Source organism: Nyctereutes procyonoides, unplaced genomic scaffold, assembly GCF_905146905.1.
Source record: "Nyctereutes procyonoides isolate TBG_1078 unplaced genomic scaffold, NYPRO_anot_genome, whole genome shotgun sequence".
In the NCBI taxonomy this organism is placed as follows: Eukaryota; Metazoa; Chordata; class Mammalia; order Carnivora; family Canidae; genus Nyctereutes; species Nyctereutes procyonoides.
This window is the reverse complement of record NW_026575137.1, coordinates 10,226,288-10,249,639: the sequence shown is the minus strand read 5'-3', so window position 1 is coordinate 10,249,639 and position 23,352 is coordinate 10,226,288. Positions and strand designations below refer to the sequence as shown.

General features: G+C 41.0%; 1 protein-coding gene across 4 annotated transcripts in view; it reads left to right on the top strand.

Moving 5' to 3' along the window:
• The first annotated feature begins 2,360 nt into the window (after positions 1 to 2,360).
• Positions 2,361 to 23,352, top strand: part of RAD54B (RAD54 homolog B) — an 87,061-nt gene continuing 66,069 nt past the window's right edge. For 2 of the 4 annotated variants that reach the window (XM_055303449.1, XM_055303450.1), the window contains exons 1-3: positions 2,361 to 2,435; positions 3,916 to 4,071; positions 16,605 to 16,773. In XM_055303449.1, the coding sequence (XP_055159424.1) occupies positions 3,937 to 4,071; positions 16,605 to 16,773 (304 nt within the window). In that variant the 5' untranslated portion in view covers positions 2,361 to 2,435; positions 3,916 to 3,936. Of the gene's footprint in view, positions 2,436 to 3,915; positions 4,072 to 16,413; positions 16,481 to 16,604; positions 16,774 to 23,082; positions 23,090 to 23,352 lie in introns of those variants that run through there. The other 2 variants (XM_055303451.1, XM_055303452.1) reach the window with 2 other exon arrangements.

Genomic DNA, 23,352 nt, shown 5'->3' with positions numbered 1-23,352 from the left:
GGTAGAGACACAGGCAGAGGGAGAAGCAGGGTCCCTACGGGGAGCCCAATGTGGGACTCGATCCTGGGACTCCAGGATCACGCCCTGGGCTGACGAAGGTGCTAAACTGCTGAGCCACCCAGGGATCCCCTAACACTACATAGTTTACTCATTTATCTTCTTTATCATTGGATGCAAGTGATGGACTTTGTGATTGAAATGCAGAAAATTACAAACCATTCATTTATGTAATAAGATATGTTAGTATTGAGAAATAGTTATATTCTTGTCATTAAAGTGACAGATATCTTCCATAGCCTTTTTTCCCAGCCCACCTTTATCTAATATCATAAAATAAGTAAAATAAATATTTCATAATTTTTATTAGAAAGAATAAAAAGTGAGATTGATTTCTTCTCCCATAAACAATTCCTATAAATTGTAAATAAACCTTTTGAAATTTACTATTTCAAAGAAAAAAAGTATTTTATTTGTTGTGCTCTGAATAGGACTAAACTTCTTTTGGATTATATTTGTCAGTTATAATTTTGCTGTTTGTCCTAATCTTTTTTTTTTAAATTTTATTTATTTATTCATGAGAGACACAGAGAGAGGCAGAGACACAGGCAGAGGGGGAAGCAGGCTCCATGCAGGGAGCCCAATGCGGGACTCGATCCTGAGACCCCAGGACCATGCCCTGAGCTGAAGGCAGAAGCTCAACCGCTGAGCCACCCAGACATCCCTGTTTGTCGTTATCTTTATTGTACAAAAATAACCCTAATGTTTGCTGTTATACGATTCAACATCTTTATTTAAAACACTAATTTTGCTAAAATAAAAAACCAAAAAATTATAACAATTTAGTCTGTAAAAAAAATGATACAGGGCCACATGGCTAGCAGTTGGTAGAGCATGTGATTCTTGATCCCAAGGTCTGAGTTCAAGTCCCATACTGTGCATATTTCCTTAAAAATAAAATAATATAAAAAATCTTAAAAATGATACCTTCTCTAGTACAGTGTGGTAAACAGTCTTCTGTAATTTTTCACATCTATTTTAGAGTAAATGGCTTTTTTTTTTTTTTTTTTGAGAGAGAGTATAACCGGGGAGAAGTAGAGAGAGGAGAGAGTCTTAAAAATAGCCTGGTGCTTAGCCTTCAACATGGGGTTTGATCTCTCAACCCGGAGACCATGGCCTGAGCTGTAATCATGAATGAGATGCTTAACCATCTGAGCCACCCAGGCACCCCTAGAACTAATGGCTTTTGAAAATCAAGCTGAATGATGAAAATTGTATTCACATATGTTAAGTAGGCTGCACAGCCAACATGCCCAGTGTGGGCTTTGACCTCATAACCCTGAGATCAGGACCTAAGCTGACATCAAGAGTCCAGTGTGCAACCGACTGAGCCACCCAGATGCCCCTGTTCACGCATTTCTAAGTGTTTTGTTTAAACTGGAGTATTCTTGGGATCCCTGGGTGGCGCAGCGGTTTGGTGCCTGCCTTTGGCCCGGGGCGCGATCCTGGAGACCCGGGATCGAATCCCACGTCGGGCTCCCGGTGCATGGAGCCTGCTTCTCCCTCTGCCTGTGTCTCTGCCTCTCTCTCTCTCTCTCTCTCTCTCTCTGTGTGACTATCATAAATAAATAAAAAATTTAAAAAAAAATAAACTGGAGTATTCTCATAGATCATACAGTGACACGGTTTGGATATACTTTTTAAAAAATATAGATTTTATTTCTTTGAGAGGCAGAGCAAGCATGAGTGGGTGAGCAGGGAACTCAGAGGTCTCAATGCCAGGAGCTGAAATCAAGAGTCGGAGGCTTAACCAACTGAGCCACCCAGGTGCCCCTGTAGATACTTCTGCATTAAAGGCCTAGGACCTGTCTATTTCCTTGCCTTGTCACTATATTAAAGGGTATCAGGCCATTGTTAGTTTGCCGATTTGTGCCAGGCAATTTAAGGGCCTGTATTATTTTAACAACATTGCTAAAGTCACTTCATTCCTAACATGCTGCACGATTTAGGAGCTCAGCGGGCAAGTACTTTGCATTCCGTTTCTCCAAGCACAGACCATCCACCTGCAGCGAACACACCTGTGTCGACGTTCCAGATTTAAGCTGTGTGGTCTGCTCTAAGATGAGGCCTGTATCCTCAGCTCCTACAGCGGGTGACAGTAGGCCATCAATAAGCAAAGAAATATTTTTTCCAAGTAAATATTTTGGAGCAGGACCACACCTCCGACCCGGACCACAGGCGCTTACAGGGCCGCGCAGAGACGCGCGCATGCGCAGTCGCGGTCGTGCAGGCGGAGCCAGCGGAGGGCAGTGCGCGTGCGCGGACGGCTCACCCGCTATAGGCTCCTCGGAGGCGGGAGTCTTAACCTCCGGGAGGTGACGGGACCTCGGGCGCCGGCTGTCTTGCTCGGACGCGCGGCTTCTGTGGGATCGTCGCCCGTACGTCCTCGGAGGGGGCGGCTTGGGGGGCTGCGGAGGCCTATGCGGGACGGAGTGGGGAGGGGCGCCGCCGAAGGGGGTCTGCGGGGGCGGAGGGAAGGAAGGCGGTGGGGCGGCGGGGGGAGGGGGAGGGGTGCGGAGCGACGGGGGACGGAGCTGAAGGGGAAGGGGCGGGGCCGAGTGGGGGCGGAGCTAGAGTGAGGGGCCGAGTGGGGGCGGAGCTAAAGTGAGGGGCCGAGTGGGGGCGGAGCTAAAGTGTGAGGGGCCGAGTGGGGGCGGAGCTAAAGGGGCGGGGGCGGGGGGACGGAGCTGAAGAGGGCGGGGGGCGAGTGGGGACGGAGCTAAATGCGGGTGCGGGTTGGGGCGGATATAAAATGCGGGGGTGGGGTCGGGATGGAGCTAAGGGGGAGTGTGGGGCGGAGCTGAAGTCTGCGGGCGGTCATGGCCAGGGGCGGAGCTAAAGGGGGCGGGGCGAGTGGGGGCGGAGCTAGAACGCGGGTCGGGGGCGGAGCTAAAGTGTGGGGCGGGTCGGTCGGGGCGGAGCTAATGTGTGCGGGCGGTGGGAGTCAGAGTGGGGGCATGGAGCGGGAATGCGAGGCGGGCAGGGTTGGGGATCGGGAGGGATGGGGGTCGGGGTCGGGATCAGAACTAAAGTGCGGGGGGGTGGGGCGCGCGGCGTCGGCGCCGGGGATGGGGATGGGGTCGGGGTCAGGAGGCAGGGCGCGGCCGGTGGGGGTCAAGGCAGTGTCGGGCCGGAGTTGGAGTGTGTGGTCCGGGGCCAGGAGCATCGGGTGGGGGGGGGTCGGGGCGAGCTGGGGCCGGGGCTGAAGAATGAGGGGGTCGGGGGTGTCGGGTGGGGTGGCCCCCCCCCACCCCCGCGTGGCCCGGGTGGCAGCAGGGTCGTGGCGGTGCGCAGGCTCCAGGGAGGGTCACCGCGGGCCGGGGGTCTCTCCCAGCGGGGCCTCCCTGTCGGGCCTCGCCCTCCGGCCCCGGTGCTGGGCAAATTGCCGGGGCCTCCCGAGTTGGTCCGCGGGGCGGGCAGGGTCAGCCCCCCCCCCCGTGCGTGGGTACCGTGGGCGGCACGGTCAGGAGCCACGGGTGTCACGGGGTCCCGGCGGGTCCCGCTGCTGGGGGGCGGGTGGAAGGCGGAGGGCGGGGTCAGCGGCGGGCCCTCGGCTCCTCCTGCGCGCAGAGGGGTAATGCTTGCGCCCTGGCGGCCTCGGGGACACCGGCCCCCCTCGCATTCTCCAATACGAGGGCTTACGTTTACAGCATCCTGCTTAAGTCCTCGATCCCTTACAGGAGCCCTTTGTGATGAAAATAAAATCTTACTGGCTGTTAAACTTATATTTTAAGGCTTTTTGGCATATTTAGTCTCTTACTGTATTTTTAAAGATACGGTTGTAGTGATGAACTGTTTTCCTATTTGGAGTTAATGCTATCAGATGCATAAATGATCTGTGTTTTGGGTATTTTTTAGGTCGGTACTGCTGAATAGAATATGAGACGGTCTGCAGCGCCAAGTCAGTTGCAGGGGAATCCCCTCAAAAAACTAAAATTCATACCACCAGCGAGAAGTAATCCAAGTCCAGATGAAGGGATTACAAAGATGAGTCCTGATGTAAAATTAATTGAGGTAAAAAAAAAAAAAAGGAAGCATAATATAGAGAAGCACGCACTTTTTAAAAAAAGACATGTCACTTAAGTTAACAGTACTTGGGGCAGCCCCGGGTGGCTCAGTGGTTTAGTGCTGCCTTCAGTCCAGGGCGTGACCCCAGGGTCCTGGGATCGAGTCCCACATTGGGCTCCCTGGAGGGAGCCTGCTTCTCCCTCTGCCTGTGTCTCTGCCTCTCTCTCTGGGCATCTCATGAATAAATAAAATCTTTAAAAAAGAGAAGGGGAGTCAGAAGGCTTGGTTGGAAAAGCATGCTACTCGATCTGGGTTTATGAGTTCAAGCCTCATGTTGGGTATAGAGATTACTTAAAAATAAAATTTTGTGGGTGGAACTAGAGGGAATTACGCTAAGCAAAATCAGGAAAAGACAAATACCATATGATTTCACTCGTGGAATTTAAGAAAAAAACTGATGAACATAGGGGGAGGGAAGGAAAAGGAAAATAAGATAAAAACAGGGGGAGGCAAACCATAAGAGACTCAACTCTAGGAAACTGAGGGTTGCTGGAGGGGTGATGATGGGGGTGGGGGTGGGAATGGGGTCACTGGGTGATGGGCATTAAGGAGGGCATTTGATGGAATCAGCCCTGGGTGTTATATGCACCTGATGAATCACTAAATTGTACCCCCGTAACTAATAATACAGTATATGTTAACTAAATTGAATTTAAATAAAACATTTAAAAAATCTTAAAAAAAATTTTTAGTAAGGATATTTAAGGATTCAACATATGTAAGTAATGATGTATATCAATCTGGATGTTTCATTTGTCCTTGCCCCCCCCCCCCCAGTGTGGGGCTTGAACTCACAATGGCAAGATCAAGAGTCACATGCTCCATTGACTGAGCCAGCCAGGTGCCCCTGTTTCCTTGCATTTTGTCTATAAAAAGTAAATGCTTAAAGCAGTCTGCCCAGCTCCCCCCCCCTTTTTTTTTAAAATAAGCTCTATGCCCAATAGGAGGCTTGGACTCATGAACTCAAGATCAAGAGTCAGGTACCCTACCAACAGCCAGGTGCTCGTAAAGCAGTCTTATTATATGTTGTTTACTACTAAGAGAAAGGATTGTTTTTGGTCAAAGGTCCTATCCATGAAGATGGTATATAAAGGTATATAGAAGGTATATAAAATGGGCAGTTCACATTTCCTGCTGCTACTGTTTTCTGATCCATTTGTGGTATGGGGATTAAAGTCTACAAATCTTTTTTCCCCTCTCCTTTATGTTTGTTGTAGTTGACATAGAATATTAATTTCTGGTGTGCAACATAGTGATCTGACAATTACAGTGTATCATGCTTATGATATTAACTTCAGTCACCACCAACCTAAAAACCATTTTTAAGTTTGCAAATAAGTGGCATTAATTATACTCACAGTGTTGCGCAACCATCACCACTGATTTCAGTAGGAAACGTTTTCATTACCCAAACTATAACCATTCAACAGGAATTCTCTATTCTTTCCTTTACCCGCCTCCTTGTATCCTTATTGTATTATTTCTCTTCATGAATTTGACTTCTAGTTACTTCATGTAAGTGGAATCATAAAATATTTGCCCTTTTGTTTCTGGCCTATTTCACTGAGCATAATGTTTTCAAGTTTCATCTGTGTTACAATGTGTGTCAGAACTTCATAGTTTTGTGTGGTTGAATAACATTCATTTGTGTCTATATACGGCATTTTGTTTATCCATTTTTTTAAAAGATTTTATTTATTCATGAGAGAGAGAGAGAGAGAGAGAGAGAGAGGCAGAGACACAGGCAGAGGGAGAAGCAGGCTCCTGCGGGGGAGCCCGATGTGGGACTCGATCCTGGGTCTTCAGGATCATGCCCTGGGCTGAAGGCGGCGCTAAACTGCTGAGCCACCGGGCTGCCCTATCCATTCATGTTTTGATGGATAGTTGGGTTGTTTTCACTTTTTGGCTGTTGTGAATAATGCTGCTGTGAGCATAGGCATACAAGTTTCTATTTGAGTCCCTGTGTTCATTTTTCTAGGAGTGGAATTGCTGGGTCGTATGGAATTCTACGTTTAACTTTTTGAATAACTACCAAACTGTTTTCCGCAACTGCTGCCACTCTGTTTTACATTCCCACGAGTGATGTGTCAGGGTTCTGGTTTCTCCACACTCAGCAACTTGTTATTTTTTTCTGTTTTGTTTTGTTTCGGTTGTAGACATCCTAGTAGGTGTGAGTGGTAGTTCATGGTAGTTTTGATTTGCATTTCTCTTATGAATAGTGATGCTGAGTATCCTTTCATGTGCTTATTGGCTATTTGTATATCTTCTTTGGAGAAATATCTATTCAAGTTCTTTGCCTGATTTTTAATGGATTGTTTTAATTGTCTTTTTGTTAAAAAGGTCTACCAATTTTTGGGTCAGTGTTTTGGGTCTGTGTGTGTGTGTTTTATCATACGTTTCTTTAGAATTTTGGTGACAATGTAAGAAGAAAATATAGGTTTCTGTTTTTTAATAACTTTTTTTTTTAAAGATTTTATTTATTTATTCATGAGAGACACAGGGAGAGGCAGAGATACAGGCAGAGGGAGAAGCAGGCTCCTTGGAGGGAGCCTGACGCGGGACTTGATCCCAGACCCTGGGACCACGACCTGTGCCAAAGGCAGATGCTCAACCATTGAACCACCCAGGTGCCCCAAGGTTACTTTTTTAAATTAGGTTCTTTAAGAACCAAGGTTACTTTTTTTATTTTTATTTTTATTTATTTTTTATTTTTATTTATTTATTTATTTTTTTAAGGTTCCTTTTTTTAAAGCAGCTTTAATTAGATACAATTCATATACCATACAATTCATTGGTATTTATTGTATTCATAGAGTTGTACAGTGATCACCAAGATCCATTTCAGAACATTTTCGTCACTCCAGAAAGAAACCTCATATGTATTAGCAGTCATTCGCCTTTTCTCCAAATCTCTCAGCACTTTGCAACCACTAATCTTTTTCTGTCTCTGTAGATTTGCCTTTTTTTTTTTTGTAGATTTGCCTTTTAGAGACATCTCATATAAATAGAATTATACCTTCATCATACTTGTAGCTTTTTGTGACTGGTTTTTTTCCAGTTAGCATAATGTTTTCAAGGTACCCATGTTTTAGCATGTATCAATAATCTATTTCTTTTTATTGCCAAATTTATTTGTTTTCTATTGTTGCTATAACAAGTTACCACAAGGTTAGTGACTTAAAAGAACACAAATCTATTATAATTCTGTAGGTCAGAAGTCCAAAACAGGTGTTACTGGGCTAAGATCAAGGTGTTGGCCTAGGAAGCCTGAAAGACTGCACAAAAAATTGCTATAACTGATGAATGAATTCAGCAAAGTTGTAGGATATAAAATTAGTGTTCAGAAATCTGTTGCATTTATGTACACTTATAATTAATGAAGTAGCAGAAAGAGAAATCAAGGAACCGATCTCATTTACAATTGTACCAAGAACCATAAGATACCTAGGAATAGGGATCCCTGGGTGGCGCAGCGGTTTAGCGCCTGCCTTTGGCCCAGGGCCTGATCCTGAAGACCCGGGATCGAATCCCACATCAGGCTCCCGGTGCATGGAGCCTGCTTCTCCCTCTGCCTATGTCTCTGCCTCTCTCTCTCTCTGTGTGACTATCATAAATAAATAAAAATTAAAAAAAAAAAAAAGATACCTAGGAATAAATCTAACCAAGGAGGCAAAGGATCTCTACTCTGAAAACTATAGAACACTTTAAAACAAAACAAAACTATAGAACACTTTTAAAAGAAATTGAAGAAGACACAAACAAAAACATTCCATGCTCATGGATGGGAATAACTGATAAAATGTCCATTCTACGTACCCATTCAATGCAGTCCTTATCAAAATAACACCAGCATTTTTCACAGAGCTAGAACAAACAGTTGTAGAATTTGTTTGGAATCAGAAAAGACCCTGAATAGCCAAAGTGATGTTGAAAAAGAAAACCAGGGGCACCTGGGTGGCTCAGTTGGTTAAGTGGCTGCCTTTTGCTCAAGTCATGATCCCAGGGTCCTGGGGTCAGGCCCTGTGGTGGGCTTGCTGCTCAGTAGGGAGGGGGTCTGCTTGTCCCTCTGCCTCTGCTCTTTTTCTCTCTCAGGTAATTAAAATCTTAAAAAAAGGAAAAAAAAAAACCCAAAGTTGTAGGCATCACAATTCGGGACTTAAAGCTGTATTACAAAGCTGTGATCCTCAAGACAGTGTGGTACTGGCACAACAGCAGACAAATCAGTGGAACAGAATAGAGAACCCAGAAATGGACCCTCAAGTCTATGGTCAACTAATATTCGACGAAGCAGGAAACAATATCCAATGGAAAAAAGACAGTCTCTTCAACAAATGGTGTTGGGACAGCAACATGCAAAGGAGTGAAACTGGACCACTTTCTTACACCAAACACAAAAGTAAATTGAAAATGGATGAAAGACCTAAATGTGAGACAGGAATCCCTCAAAGTCCTGGAGGAGAACAGAGGCAGCAACCTCTGTGACCTTGGCCAAACAACTTCTTACTGGATGTCTCTGGAGGCAGGGGAGATAAAAGCAAAAATGAACTATTGGAACTTTGTCAAGATGAAAAGCTTCTGCACAGCAAAGGAAATAATCAATGAAACTAAAAGGCAGCCTACGGAATGGGAGAAGATATTTGCAAAAGTGTTGGCAGAGCTGTACTCACATCTGGAGGCGTTAGGGGGAGATTGTTTCCTTTGCCTTTTCTAGGTTTGATAGGCCATCTGTATTTTTTTTTCCCTTTTATTTTCAAAGGCAGCAATGACACTGTCAGTTCCCGTGTTACCATGTGTGTGGTTCTCTCAAACTGGATATCATTTGATTAGATTGGGCCAACCTGGGTCAGCCAGGACAGTCTGTCCATTTCAGGAGAGATTACTGTAAGCACATCTAAATCACTTCTGCAAAATTCTTTTGCCTTGTAACATATTCACAGAATCTGGGGATTAGCATAGACATCTTTGGGCAGCATTACTCTGCCTACCTTACTGTATGATACACCATCTCTTATGATGTATTAATGCACCATCTCTGTCAGGTGACAGGCATTTGGACTGTTTCTACTTTTCAAATCATGAGTTATTACTAGTAACGCTTGTGAACATTTGTGTATAAGTTTTCGTGTAGACATGTGTTTTCATTTTTCTTGGGTACATTCCTAGATGTAGAATTGCCAAATCATGTGATAACTCTGTGTTTAACCTTTCATTAATGAACTGCCAGACTCTTTTCCAAGGTGGTATTTTTGTTCCTGCCATCAATGTATGAGGGTTTCAATTTCTCCACATTATTGTCAACACATTATCTTTTTGATTGTAGGCATTCTAGTGGGTGAAGGAAAGTCTTAATTGTGGTTTTGATTTGTGTGTCTCTGATGGCTAAAGTTATTGAGCATCTTTACATGTGCTTATTGGCCATTTGTTTATATTTGAACTATTCAGATCCTTTGACCTCTGTGTGTGTGTATTTTTTAAAGATTTATTTATTGATTTTAGAGAGGGAGGGAGAGAAGGGCAGAGAGAGAGAGAGAGAAACAGACTTTCAAGCAGACTCTGTGCTTAACATGGAGCTTGACCCCAATGCAGGGCTCAATCTCAGGACCCGGAGATTGTGACCTGAGTCTTTTTTTTTTTTTTTTTTTTAGTGATTTATTTTTTTTTTTAATTTTTATTTATTTATGATAGTCACACACAGAGAGAGAGAGAGGTAGAGACACAGGCAGAGGGAGAAGCAGGCTCCATGCACCGGGAGCCTGACGTGGGATTCGATCCCGGGTCTCCAGGATCGCGCCCTGGGCCAAAGGCAGGCGCCAAACCGCTGCGCCACCCAGGGATCCCCTGTGACCTGAGTCTTAACCAAGAGTTAGATGCTTAAGCAGCTGAGCCACCCAGGTGCCCTCAGATCCTTTGACCTTTTGTAAAATTGTATTATTTGCTTTTCTTTTTTTTTTAAGAGAATTCAGTTTTTTTTTTTTTTAAGATTTTATTTATTTGAGAGAGAGTGCATAAGAAGGGGACAGGGGCAGAGGGAGAGGGAAAAGCAGACTTCTGGCCAGTGAGCAGGGAGCCCAGCATGGGATCATGACCTGAGTTGGAGGCAGACACTTAACTTACTGAGCCACCCAGATGCCCCCCAACTGTTATTTAAAAAAAAAAAAATCTAGATACAGGTCCCTTATCAAGATATATTATTTGCAAATATTTTCTCCCATTCTGTTGGTTATTCACTTTTTTGATAGCATCATTTGCAACACAGAAGTTTTAAATTTTGATTAAGTCTGATTTATCTAATTTTTTTTGGTATTAATACTTATGACTTTGGTATTATATCTAAGAAGGTCATGAAGAGTTACTCCTTTATTTTATTTATTTATTTGTTTTTTAGAGAGAGAGGTGTGAGGGGCAGAAGGAGAGGGGGAGAGAGAATCTTAAGCAGCTCCTCTCCCAGACATGGGACTTGATCTCATAACCCTCAGATCATGACCAGAGCTGAAACCAAGAGTCAGATGTTTAACTAACTGAGCCATCCAGGTGCCCCTGTATTTTTTTTTTTTTTAGTTAATTTGTTCTGGGTGTCTTGCTGTTTCAGTTAGTAGAGGATGTGATTCTTGATTTCAGGGTCATGAGTTTGAGTCCCATGTTAGGTGTGGAGATTACCTAAAAAGAAAATCTTAAAAAACAAAAAACAAAAAAACCAGGGCAGCCCAGGTGGCTCAGCGGTTTAGCGCCACCTTCGGCCCAGGGCATGATCCTGGAGACCCGGGATCGAGTCCCACGTTGGGCTCCCCGCAGGGAGCCTGCTTCTCCCTCTGCCTGTGTCTCTGCCTCTCTCTGTGTCTCTCATGAATAAATGAATAAAATTCTTTAAAAAAAAAAAAACAAATTTGTTTTTTATTGAAGTGTGATTGACATTTATATTCAATCATACAACATAATTATTTGATATTTGTATGTATTGTCAAATAATCACATTATAAGTCTAGTTATCTGTCCCTGTACATACAGATTTTTTTTCTTGTCTCTTATATTTTTTTCAAAGAGTTTTGTAGTTTTCTTACATTTCAGTCTGTGTCCCATTTTTTGAGTTCATTTTTGTGTGTGAGGTATGAGGTAGGGGTCCAATTTCATTCTTTTGTATGTGGATACCACGTTGCTCCAGGATGTTAAGAAAACTTATTTACCCATGAATCATTTTGACACCTTGTCTTAGGGTTTATTTTTTGATGTAGTTTCCAAGGACTAATTTGAGACCAAAACCATTGATTTACTCCTTTCTTCTTTTAATTCTATCAGGAAACTAAATAGATATTTTTAAGCAGTGGGCATTTTTGAGGTAGGCATTTTTGAAGCTGTACAGCTATTTTAAGCAAGGTAACATGAGAAGCCTTTAACAGTTAACTCTATCTTCTCCTTAGTCTAATTCCTAATTTTTTAAAAAAGATTTTATTTATTTATTCATGAGAGACACAGAGAGAGGCAGAGACACAGGCAGAGGGAGAAGCAGGCTCCCTGTGGGGAGCCTGACATGGGACTGGATCCCTGGACCCGGATCACACCCTAAAGGCAGACACTCAACCACTGAGCCACCCAGGTGTCCTGTAAATTTTTGTTCTTAAATAATTTCTCAGGCAGCCCCAGTGGCCCAGCAGTTTGGCACTGGGTGATATCCTGGAGACCCGGGATCAAATCCCACGTCAGGCTCCCTGCATGGAGCCTGCTTCTCCCTCTGCCTGTGTCTCTGCCTTTCTCTCTCTCTCTCTCTCTCTCTCTCTCTCTCTCTCTCTCTCTGTCTGTCATGAATAAATAAATAAAATCTAAAAAAAAAAATAGATCTCCAGAATTTATTAAAAAAATGATTTCTCATCTTAGGTTGAGTTAATCCATACTAAAATAGTATTGTTTTAGTTCCTTCAGAGGTTTTTACTTGTTTGGTCTGATAAATAAAAAATCTGGAACAAACTGTCAAATATGCTAATTGGTGGTAATTCATTGAATAATATAGGAGTCTGAATCTATTCATTTGCATACTCTCTCTCTAAAATCTTAAATTTAAACGTATACTCTAGTAGGCAGAAAAATGGATCTTTAGAAACATCCACGTTTTAGTCCTTGGAAACTGGATAAGTTACCTTATATGGGAAAAGGAAATTGGACTATGTGATTACTGTTAAAGACCCTGAGATGGGGAGGTTATCCTGAATTATCTGGATGTGTCCAACATAATGACAAAGGTTCTTAAAAGTGGAAAAGGGAGACAGAATAGAGTGTTAGAGAGATGTGGTTATGGAACCAGAGTCAGAGAGAGGCAGAGTAGCTGGCTTTGAGGATGGAGGATGTGGATGACTTAGAAGTTTGCAAAGACAAGGAAATAATCTCCCCTAGAGCTTCCAGAAAGGGGGTGCATCCCTACTGATTCCCTTGATTTTAGCCCACTAAGATCCAAGTCAGAGTTCTAACATGCAGAATTGCAAAATGATAACTTTGCATTGTTGTGAGCAACTAAGTTGGTGGTAATTGGTTACAGCAGCAATAGAAAACTAATACATATACAAAAATAGAAAAAATGGCATATATATATTTAAAAAAAACCCTATGTATCATTATTTAGCTTCAAAGTTGTCAATTCATGACCAGTCTTTTTTTTTTTTTTAGAAGGATTTTTTTTATTTATTTTTTTATTTATTTATGATAGTCGAGAGAGAGAGAGAGAGAGGCAGAGACATAGGCAGAGGGAGAAGCAGGCTCCATGCACCAGGAGCCCGATGTGGGATTCGATCCCGGGTCTCCAGGATCGCGCCCTGGGCCAAAGGCAGGTGCCAAATCGCTGTGCCACCCAGGGATCCCTCATGACCAGTCTTGTTTCTTCATCTCCCTCCCCAGTTTCTCACTACTCATTTTTTTGAAAGTTTTTAGTTTTAAATATTTTATTTTTAAGTAATCTCTCCACTCAACATGGGGCTCAAATTTACAACCCTGAAATTAAAAGTCTCATGCTTCACTGAATAAGCCAGCCAGTTGCCCTTGAAGTTTTTAGTTTAATAAGACAGTGCTCATCATGACGTATACACTCCTTAATCCCCATCACCTATTTCACCCATCCCCTTCTACCTCCTTCTGGTAACAATTTGTCCTCTATAGTCAAGAGTCTGTTTCTTGCTTTTTCTGTTACTCTTTTTATTCTCCTTTCCTCATTTGTTTCTTAAATTCCACGTATGAGGGATGCCTGGGTGGCGCAGCGGTTTGGCGCCTGCCTTTGGCCCAGGGCACGATCCTGGAGACCCAGGATCGAATCCCACATCGGGCTCCCGGTGCATGGAGCCTGCTTCTCCCTCTGCCTATGTCTCTGCGCCTCTCTCTCTGTGACTGTCATAGATAAATAAAAATTAAAAAAAAAATTCCACGTATGAGTGAAATCATGTGGTATTTGTGCTTCTCTGACTTATTCACTTAGCTTTATACTTTCCATCCATGTAGCAAATGGCAAGATTTCATTCTTTTTCATGGCTGAATAATATTCCATTATACATATAAAACATCTAATATTAAATATTAATATATTAAATATATATATTTACCACATCTTTCTTAACCATTCATCAGTTGATGGATACTTGGGATGCTTCCATCTCTCTTGGCTGTTGTAAATGATGCAACTATAAACACAGGGGGCATGTATCCCTTTGAATTAGTGTTTCTGTATTCTTCAGGTAAATACCTAGTAGTACAATTGCTGGATCATAGGGTAGTTCTATTTTTAATTTAAAAAAAAAAGATTTTATTTTATTTTTTAATTATTATTTTTAACAGTTTATTAAGATTTTTATTTATTTATTAAGATTTTTATTTATTAATTCATGAGACATAGAGAGGCAGAGACACAGGCAGAGGAAGAAGCAGGCCTGTGGGGAGCCCGATGTGGGACTCCATCCTGGGTCTCCAGGATCACGCCCTGGACTGAAGGCAGGCGCCAAACCACTGAGACACCCAGGGATCCCCAAAATATTTTATTTATTTATTTGAGAGAGCAAGCGAGAGAGAGAGCATGAGCACATGAGTCGGTGGGAGAGGCAGAGGGAGAAGCAGACTCCCTGTTGAGTGCAGAGCCTGATGTTGGGGTTGATTCCAGGATCCTGAGATCATGACCTGAGCCGAAGGGAGATGCTTAACTGACTGAGCCACCCAGGCACCCCTATTTTTAACTTTTTGAGGAACCTTCATATTGTTTTTCACAATGGCTGCACCAGCTTGCATTCCCACCAGGAGGGTTCCTTTTTCTCTACATCCTGGCCAACATCTGTTGTTTCTTTTGTGGTTGATTTAGCCATTCTGACAGGTATGTGTCAGATACCTGTGATGTGTATCAATGTGATGTCTCATTGTAGTTTTGATTTGCATTTCCCTGATGATGAGTGATAATGACCATCTTTTCACGTGTCTATTGGCCATCTGGATGTTGCCCTTGGAGAAATGTCCGTTCATGCCTTCTGCCCATTTCTTAATTGGAATATTTGTTTTTGGGGTATTGTTTTGGTTTTTTATATATTTTGGGTGCTAACCCTTTATTGGATGTCATTTGCAAATATTGTCACTCTCTCTTTAGGTTGCCTTTTAGTTTTGTTGGTTGTACAGTTTTGTCATTTGCTGTACAGAAGCTTTTTATTTTGATTTAGTCCTGATTTATTTTTGCTTCTGTTTCCCTTGCCTCAGGGACCTGTCTGGAAATAATTCCTATGGCTGATGTCAGAGAAATTACTGCCTGTGCTATCTTCCAGGATTTTTATGGTTTCAGGTTTCACATTTAGATCTTTAATCTATTTTTTTTAAAGGGAAAGGAGCAGAGAGAGAGAGAGAGAGAGAGAGAGAGAGAGAGACTTAAGCTGGGTGTGGAGCCCGATGCGAGCTCAATATCAGAAACCTGAGGTCATGACTTAAACTGAAATCAAGTCAGACACTTAACCTACTGAGCCATCCAGGTGCCCCTCCATTTTGAATTTATTTTTGTGTATGGTGTAAGAAAGTGGTCCAATTTCATTCTTCTGCATGTTGTCCAATTTTCTCAATACCATTTGTTGAAGAGATAGTCTTTTTTCCCCACTAGATATTCTTTTCTGCTTTGTTGAAGATTAATTGACCATATAGTGGATTTATGGTCTGGATTTTCTATTCTGTTCCATTGATCTATGTGTCTGTTTTTGTGCCAGAACAGTACTATTTTTTTAATTTTTAAAATTTTTTAAATAAAAATTTTTTTTTAAGATTTCTTTTTTTAAATTTTTAAAAAAGATTTTATTTATTTATTCCTGAGAGACCCAGAGAGAGAGAGGCAGAAACACAGGCAGAGGGAGAAGCAGGCTCCATGCAGGGAGCCCTACGTGGCACTCGATCTCGGGACCCCAGGATCACAGCCTGGGTGGAAGGCAGCCGCTTAAACCGCTGAGCCACCCAGGCTGCCCAGTACAATACTATTTTGATTACTATAGCTTTATAATATAACTTGAAGTCTGAAATTGTGATGCCTCTAGCTCTGCTTTTTCTTTTTCAAGATTGCTTTGGCTATTTGGGGTCTTTTGTAGTTCATACAAATTTTGGGGTTGTTTGTTTTAGTTCTGTGAAAAATACTTTTGATATTTTGTTGGGGATTGCATTAAATGTATATTGCTGTGGGTAGCGCAGACATTTTAACAGTATTTGTTCTTCTGTCCAAGAGCATGGAATGTTTTTCCATGTCTTTGTGTTGTCTTCAATTTCTTTCATTGTTCCATAGTTCTCAGAGTACAGGTCTTTTGTCTCTTTGGTTAGATTTATTTCTAGGTATCTCTTTATTCTGGTGCAACTTACTCATTATTTTGATGCCGATCCCAGGAATATCTTTTCATTTGTAAACAGTTTAGTATTTGTCTTTATAAATGATGTAGTGACAGTACCGCTATATCACATAAAGAATGCAAAATATTTAAGTATTGATTTTAATATTGAGAAATTTGGCAAGATAAAAGCAATTGACTGAGAATGGTATGTTATGACATGTTTAAAAACTCTTCTGATACGTTGTTTAGCATACACTATAATTTTCATTCTAGTGTGTCTTTAAGCTTTTATAACATAATTAAAACTAGTTTAATAATAAAAGTTGGATTTTAAATTTATTTTAAAATATCTATTCCCTAATTAAGATATAGAGAAACTGGTAGTTTGTATTTTATTTTATTTTATTTTATTTTTTTAAAAATATTTATTTATTTATTTATTTATGATAGACATGGGAGGGGGAGGCAGAGACACAGGAGGAGGGAGAAGCAGGCTCCATGCGGGGAGCCCTGAACCCTGGACTCCAGGATCGCGCCCCAGGCCAAAGGTAGGCGCTAAACTGCTGAGCCACCCAGGGATCCTTAGTTTGTATTTTAAATTAGGAATTTGATATGTAAAACATAGGCAATTAGATTTAATTTCTGCATTAAATACATATTTCCTTCTTTTAGGTTGTTGGAAGTCAGAATACCTTTCTCCAGTTAAAAAGTAATCCCAGAAAATGCAATTTAATTCTGCCTACTGAGGGAAGTGCTAGAGAAATTAATCATGGGTGTAATTATAGTGAAAAACACTGTTCTGAAGCATCTGTAACAGCAACATTAGATCTACCTCATACAGGTAAGACTGCTTTTTATTGATTAGATTTACACTTGACTAGTTGTAGTACAGTATTATTTAAATTGACTATTTTTTTATTTTAAAGATTTCATTTATTATTTATTCATGAGAGATGGGGCGGGGGTGGGGCGGGTGGTGGTGCAGAGACACAGGCAGAGGGAAAAGCAGGCTCGACCCAGGGAGACTGACGTGGGACTCGATCCCGGGTCTCGAGGGTCATGCCCTGGGCTGAAGGCAGCACTAAACCATGGAGCCACCCGGGCTGCCCATTTATTAAATTGACTTTTTTTTTTTTAAATTGACTATTTTGAATGAATGTTATATTTGAAAAGTGTTGTAATGCCCCTAGATTGTTGGCAATTCAGATTCTTTTGGTCATAATTTCTTTAGTGATTGGATTAATAGCCACATAATTCAAATCTTATACTTTATAGTAGATATCTAAGACTGTTTATTGTGAGCTTGTTGGTCAAATATGGTCTGTTCCTCTAGTACCAGAATTCTGTTTAAAGATTTGATTAAAAAAAAAAAACTATAAAAACTATGTTGTTGGCGCCTTCCTGGCTCAGTCATTAGAGCATGACTCTTAATCTCAGGGTCATGAGTTCAAGCCCTACATTGGGCATAGGCCTATTTAAGAAAGAAACAAAAACATGTTAAAAGTACTAAGTTGGAGAGATGAACTTGAAATGAGTAAAATTGTTAATAATGGTCCATGGAGTATCTTCAGATCAGTTAGATTTTGTATTGTGAAGGTACATAATTGAAGGAGAACCAAGGATTTAATAGATGCTCCCTCCCTGTACTGTTGAATTGAGTTAAAATAATAATTTTGCTTCTTTTTTTATCTGTCAGAGATTAATATTTTAAAAGTAATTAAAATAGTAAATAGGGTTGTTTACTGGTGTTTGTTTGACCTTGTGAAAGATAACATTAAGACTACATTTTTCCAAATGACATTTTTTTTTGTTGAATAAACAGATTCAGGGAGAGAGCCCCCGCTGGTCTATAGAAGAGTAATTGCTCTTAAGATACCAGTGCGAATCAGTAAGATTCCTTAAGCACTTAACCTTTTGAAGGAAGTTCTTGAAGTTTGTGAGGATTAATAAATTTTACCAATGAATGGGTTCATTTCTTGTTGGGGGAGAAAGGAATTCTGTATTTTCCCAACTGACTAGCATTCTTAATTTCATTTATGTGTTCCTTGTAACTTTTCAAAACCTGTGACTGGTGTCAGGACAAAGTTGAGAAGGACTTTTGGAGCTGGACGTAGGGATCTGAGATCCCTGAAGACAGCTCTGGGTATGGCAGTTTAGCTGCTGTGCTGTCTCATTGATTTGCTCTCTCCTTATTTCTTTTCTCCTTGTTTCCCTTTCTATTTTTCTTCCATCTTTGTTAAGTGAGTATCCTGTTTTCCCAGGTTTTCTTCTCTACAGCCAAGCCTGTGGCAGATAATGATCCCATGTATGCCTCTTTCTTTTCTCTTATGGTAGTTAATCTCTTCACTAGAGAATGATATTTAGACTCTGTAATACATTTCGTGTTACTGATTTGCTGCTTTATTTTTGTTCTACTATAATTTCTCATTCTCTAACCTGCTAAATATGAGAAGGGAGTTAAGAGTTAAGATAAATTGAAGAGGGAGTTAATTTACTCAACCCTTAATCCCTTAATCCCTTCTCTGATTTAGTACATTCAGTGGACTGGGGAACCTTTGCCAACCTCCTGACACCCTCCTGCCTCTCATTCAGAGAGAGGTTAATTGGGGAAAAGAGCATTGTGAGAAACATCTTGCTTTCTGTGGTGGATTACTGGAGAGGGATGTTTTATGTAGAAAAGTATGGAGATGAGAGACCCACATAGTATACATTCACCTCTTCCCATCTTTTTAATCCTAGATCTAATCTACCTTGAAGTGAGGTCCAAGCCTGTTTGTCCCAGTTTAAATGTCCTCATTTTCCCCTGTCATCTCTTTATTTTGAAAAATTTCCTAGATGTAGAGAAGTAGAAAGAATAATCTAATTAGCATCCTAAATACTGCAGTTAACACTTTGCTTCCCGACCCCCCTACGCCCCTATTTTTTTCTAGATCATTTGCAAACATCATCTGTAAATACTTCAGCATGTATTTCTTAAAATTATCCCTAATAATTAACATTTAATGTCCACTTCATCAGTAATATCATTTTTGCATAAGCTGATTTAAATTTGGTTTCTTTCTCTACTGAAAGTGCCCTGATGAGTATATTTTCACTCCACTGAACTTCACTGGGCACTTCAGGTCTCTTTATAACCCTGCACCTTTGCAGATAATAGTCTCTGTGTGAGAATGAAAGTGTGAGTCTGATGTGGAGAACAAAGGCAGAAGGAAAAAACAACTAAACTTCCTTACAGCTTACAGCCCGTTGATAAATACTTGAGACAGGCAGAGTGACCTTCCTCCAGGAACTCAACTGCCTCAATGTTAATACTTTGCTAAGGGCAAAAGGCAACCCTAGCTGGACATCAGCCTGACCTCCAGGATCCTGTAGGTCTTTAACAAATAAAAATCCCTTTGGAAACTTCCTTTATCTCTATCCCTGCCCCTCCAAGATACATGTGAGCAATCATCTTCCAGGCATATGGCCCAGTGATGTACATCTGAAGGGACTCATGAATAAGACTTTACTGGACATTAAATGACCTTTTCCTAACAATAGCTAGCCCCCTCCAGGTCCTGGAAACCTTGCTTCCAGATTCCTTGGGGATTACACTATCCCTAACCCCCTCCCAACTTGAAAGTATGTAATCAGCTACTCCTCCCAACCCCAGTGCTGTTCCTTCTGCCCACGAGTCCTGTCCCTGTGCTCTAATAAAACCACCTTGTTTTCATCAGAAGCATCTCAAGAATTCTTTCTTGACTGTTTGCTCCTGGATTCCCAACATTTCACATCAGGTCTACCATTAATGATTTCATCCATGGCTTTTTTGGAGGTTGTGCTATAAGATTAGAAGAGCAACTTCTGTCTTTAAAAAAAAATTTTTTTTGGTCTTGTCTTTGGCCTCTACTCTTTGCCTTGGCTTGAGAAAATTAAAGGGAACATATAATGGGTTGAATTGTATCCTAAAAAAAGATATCTTTTAAGTCCTAACCTCTGGGAAATGTGACCTTATTTGGGAAATAGGGTCTTTGCAGTTGTAATCAAATTTTTTTTTTTAAGATTTTATTTATTTATTCATGAGAGACACAGAGGCAGAGACACAGGCAGAAGGTGAAGCAGGTTCCCTGAGGGGAGCCCGATGGGGGACTTGATCCCAGGACTCTGGGGTCACGCCCTGAGCTGAAGGCAGACGCTTAACCGCTGAGCCTCTCAGGCACCCCTCAATTTAAGATGAGATCATAAGGTGTTAGGGTAGGGCCTAAATCTAATGGTTGATGTCCTTATGAGGAGAAAAGTCCACATGATGATGGTGGCAGAGATTGGAGTAATACAGCTGTAAGCCAAATGCCACCAAGGATTATTGGCAACCACCGGAAGCTAGAAAGCGGCAAGGAAGGATTCTCCCCTAGAATTTTCAGAGAAAGGCCTTGCTGACAACATTGATTTTGACCTGGTCTCCAGATTTTGAGAAAATAAATTCTGTTGTTTTAAGCCACCTAGTTTTTGGTACTTTGTCATGGCAGTCCTCAGAAATTAATACAGGAAGCCTTAGACCTCCTGGTGCTCAGAACAATACTTACTTTCTTTTGAAACAGAAAGAAATTGTTTCATTCTTTCTGATTCCTTCTCATTCTCTCTCAAACTGTTCCACCACTCTGTATTGTGTTATATTTTATTTATTTACCTGACTAAAGTGTGAATACAAAGCCAAGAACTTTCTCTTGTTCAGGTTTTAAGTCAAATAGTAGGAGTTCAAAAACATTTTATGACTGAATGAAAGGATCTTGGAAAACTTGTCAAGTCCCTTGGATAAGTTCTTTGGCTTTGAAATTCTTCAGAGAAGTCAAGTGGTCAAGAAGAGTTACTGGAATATTATAGTTTTCAGGGTTTGGTAATATTTGAAAGAGCAGTTTCAAAAAATGGAACAAAAGTCATATTGTAGTAGATAACTAATGAGTGGAAACAGGCAAATGGAGACACTGAATCTAATAAATGAAGTATGTAAAAATAAATTCGGTTGTGAAGAGAAGGAATAGTAACCTGAGGGAGAGCAGGGGACCAGAGAGGTTTTTTGTTGTTGTTGTTGTTTCTTAAGATTTTATTTTTTTTTTAAGTAATCTCTGTACCCAACATGGGGCTGGAATCCACAGTCCTGAGATTAAGAGGTGTATCCTCTACTGACAATCACCAGGCACCCCGTCATTGTTTTTTAAAAGTATTATGTTATAGGCTGTAGTGAATGAGGTCGTAAAGAGGGGGAAGATTAGGATATGAAAAGGGAATGATAGGGATGTGTGGGTGGCTCAGTGGCTGAGTGTATGCCTTGGGCTCAGGGCTTGATTCCTGGGTTCTGGGATTGAATCCCTCATTGGGCTCCCCGCAGGGAGCCTGCTTCTCCCTCTGCCTGTGTCTCCACCTCTCTCCCTTTGTCTCTCATGAATAAATTAATTTTAAAAAGGGAATAATAAAATGTCTTTCCTGTGTAGATACTAGATAAGGGGTTTTCAGTTGGGTCTGAAGTCCTTGGTGATGGTTGAGTGTCTTCTCAGGGGTTTATAAATTCTTGGAGAAGCTTAGAATTTTGTGTTTTAACTGATATGAATAAATGCATGTAAGCATATGCTGCATCTTTGCATGGCCACATTATAATTATTATCAGTTTTCATACTCCAAATGAGAACAGAGGTGAACAGGATATGTTAGTGGTATACTCCTAGTAAACGCAGGTTTTATATATTCACTTAGGATGGTCAAACAACCGATCCATTGTATGTCCTGTTGAAAAAGGCTGTGCCAGATTAGTGGGTGTCATATTAATGTGGTGAATAATAGTTTAGTATCAGTAAGGTATCACTATTCTATTAAATTTATATGATTTTGAATTTTATTGGTTTCAATTATATTTAGTTTATAAATGTTTAATTTTTTATTGTGATAAAACATGAATAACACAAAATTCACCTTTCTATTTTTTTTCTTTTTAACTATTTTAAAGTGTACAATTCAGTGGCATTTAGCATATTTACACTGTTGTGCAACAGTCACCACTCTCTATGTCTAGTTTCATTTTGCTAAAAGGAAACCCTGGACGAATTAAGCACTCAGCTCTCCCTTCCCCCCTGGCTGCATAGTCCCTGGCACCCACAGTCTGGTTTCTGTCTCTAGGGATTTGCCTGTTTTGGAAATTTCATATGAATAGAATTATAATATGTAGTCCCTTATGACTTTATTTTTAAATTTAATTTAATTTTTTTAAAAAGACTTTTATTATTCATGAGAGACACAGGGAGAGAGAGGCAGAGACACAGGCAGAGGGAGAAGCAGGCCCCATGCAGGGAGCCCTACGTGGAACTCGTGGAACTCGATCCTGGGTCTCCAGGATCACACCCCGGGCTGAAGGCGGTGCTAAACCACTGGGCCACTGGGGCTGCCCTTTTGACTTTAAAAAAAAAAGTAATGCATCACATGGTAAGGAATTTAGAAGGCATGAAGAATATACTAAAAAGATTCCCTTTCCTGATCCCTAGCCATCTAATTCTCCAGAGGGAAACCAGTTATCAATTTTTGAGGTATCTTTTTTGAGATATTCTATACATTTGGAAACATATTTGTATGTATATATTCCCTCCATACAAATGATTGTTCACCAGCTGCACTCTTCTGTACATTGCATTTTTTAGTATAACAGTATATTTTAGAAATCTTTTTGTCAGTACATTCAGAACTACTTTATGTTTTCTTTTTTTTAAAGATTTATTTATTTTGGAGAGAGAGTGCCTACTAGCGGGGAGGGGGGGAGGAGCAGAGGGAGAGAATCCTGGAGCAGACTCCCTGCTGAGCGCGGAGCCAGATATGGGACCAGAAGCCAGGTCTCTGAGATCGTGACCTGAGCTGAAATCAAGAGTCTGCTGCTCAACTGACTGAGCCACTCAGGTGCCCCCTAGAACTATCTTACGTTTTTTGTTTTTTTTTCCTTAGGTTTTTTAAAAGCTACTAATATTTCATCATTATGGGTATGCCAGATGTATTTAACCGGTGCTTTATTAAAGGATGTTTATGTTATTTGGGATCTTTTGTTGTTATAAGCAAAGCTACAATTAATGTCTATATATTATATACATATGTGAGAATGTATCCATAGGATAAATACTCTGGAGTGGAGTGCTGGTTTCAAGGTATGTGCATTTATCATTTTGTTGGATAATGATTAATTGCCCTCTTCAGAAGCCAGAAGTTTATCTTTCCACCAGCAATCTGTGAGCAATGCATGTGTAATTTATTGTGATGCTCAACTATGCGGCTATACTTTTTAATATTTGATAATCTAATTGTCAAAAATATTTTGTTGTGCTTTTCTTAAAAAGAATTATTTATTTTAGAGAGAGTGTGTGCACATGCACGAGCAGGGGGAGGAATAGAGACAAAGGGGGAGAGAATC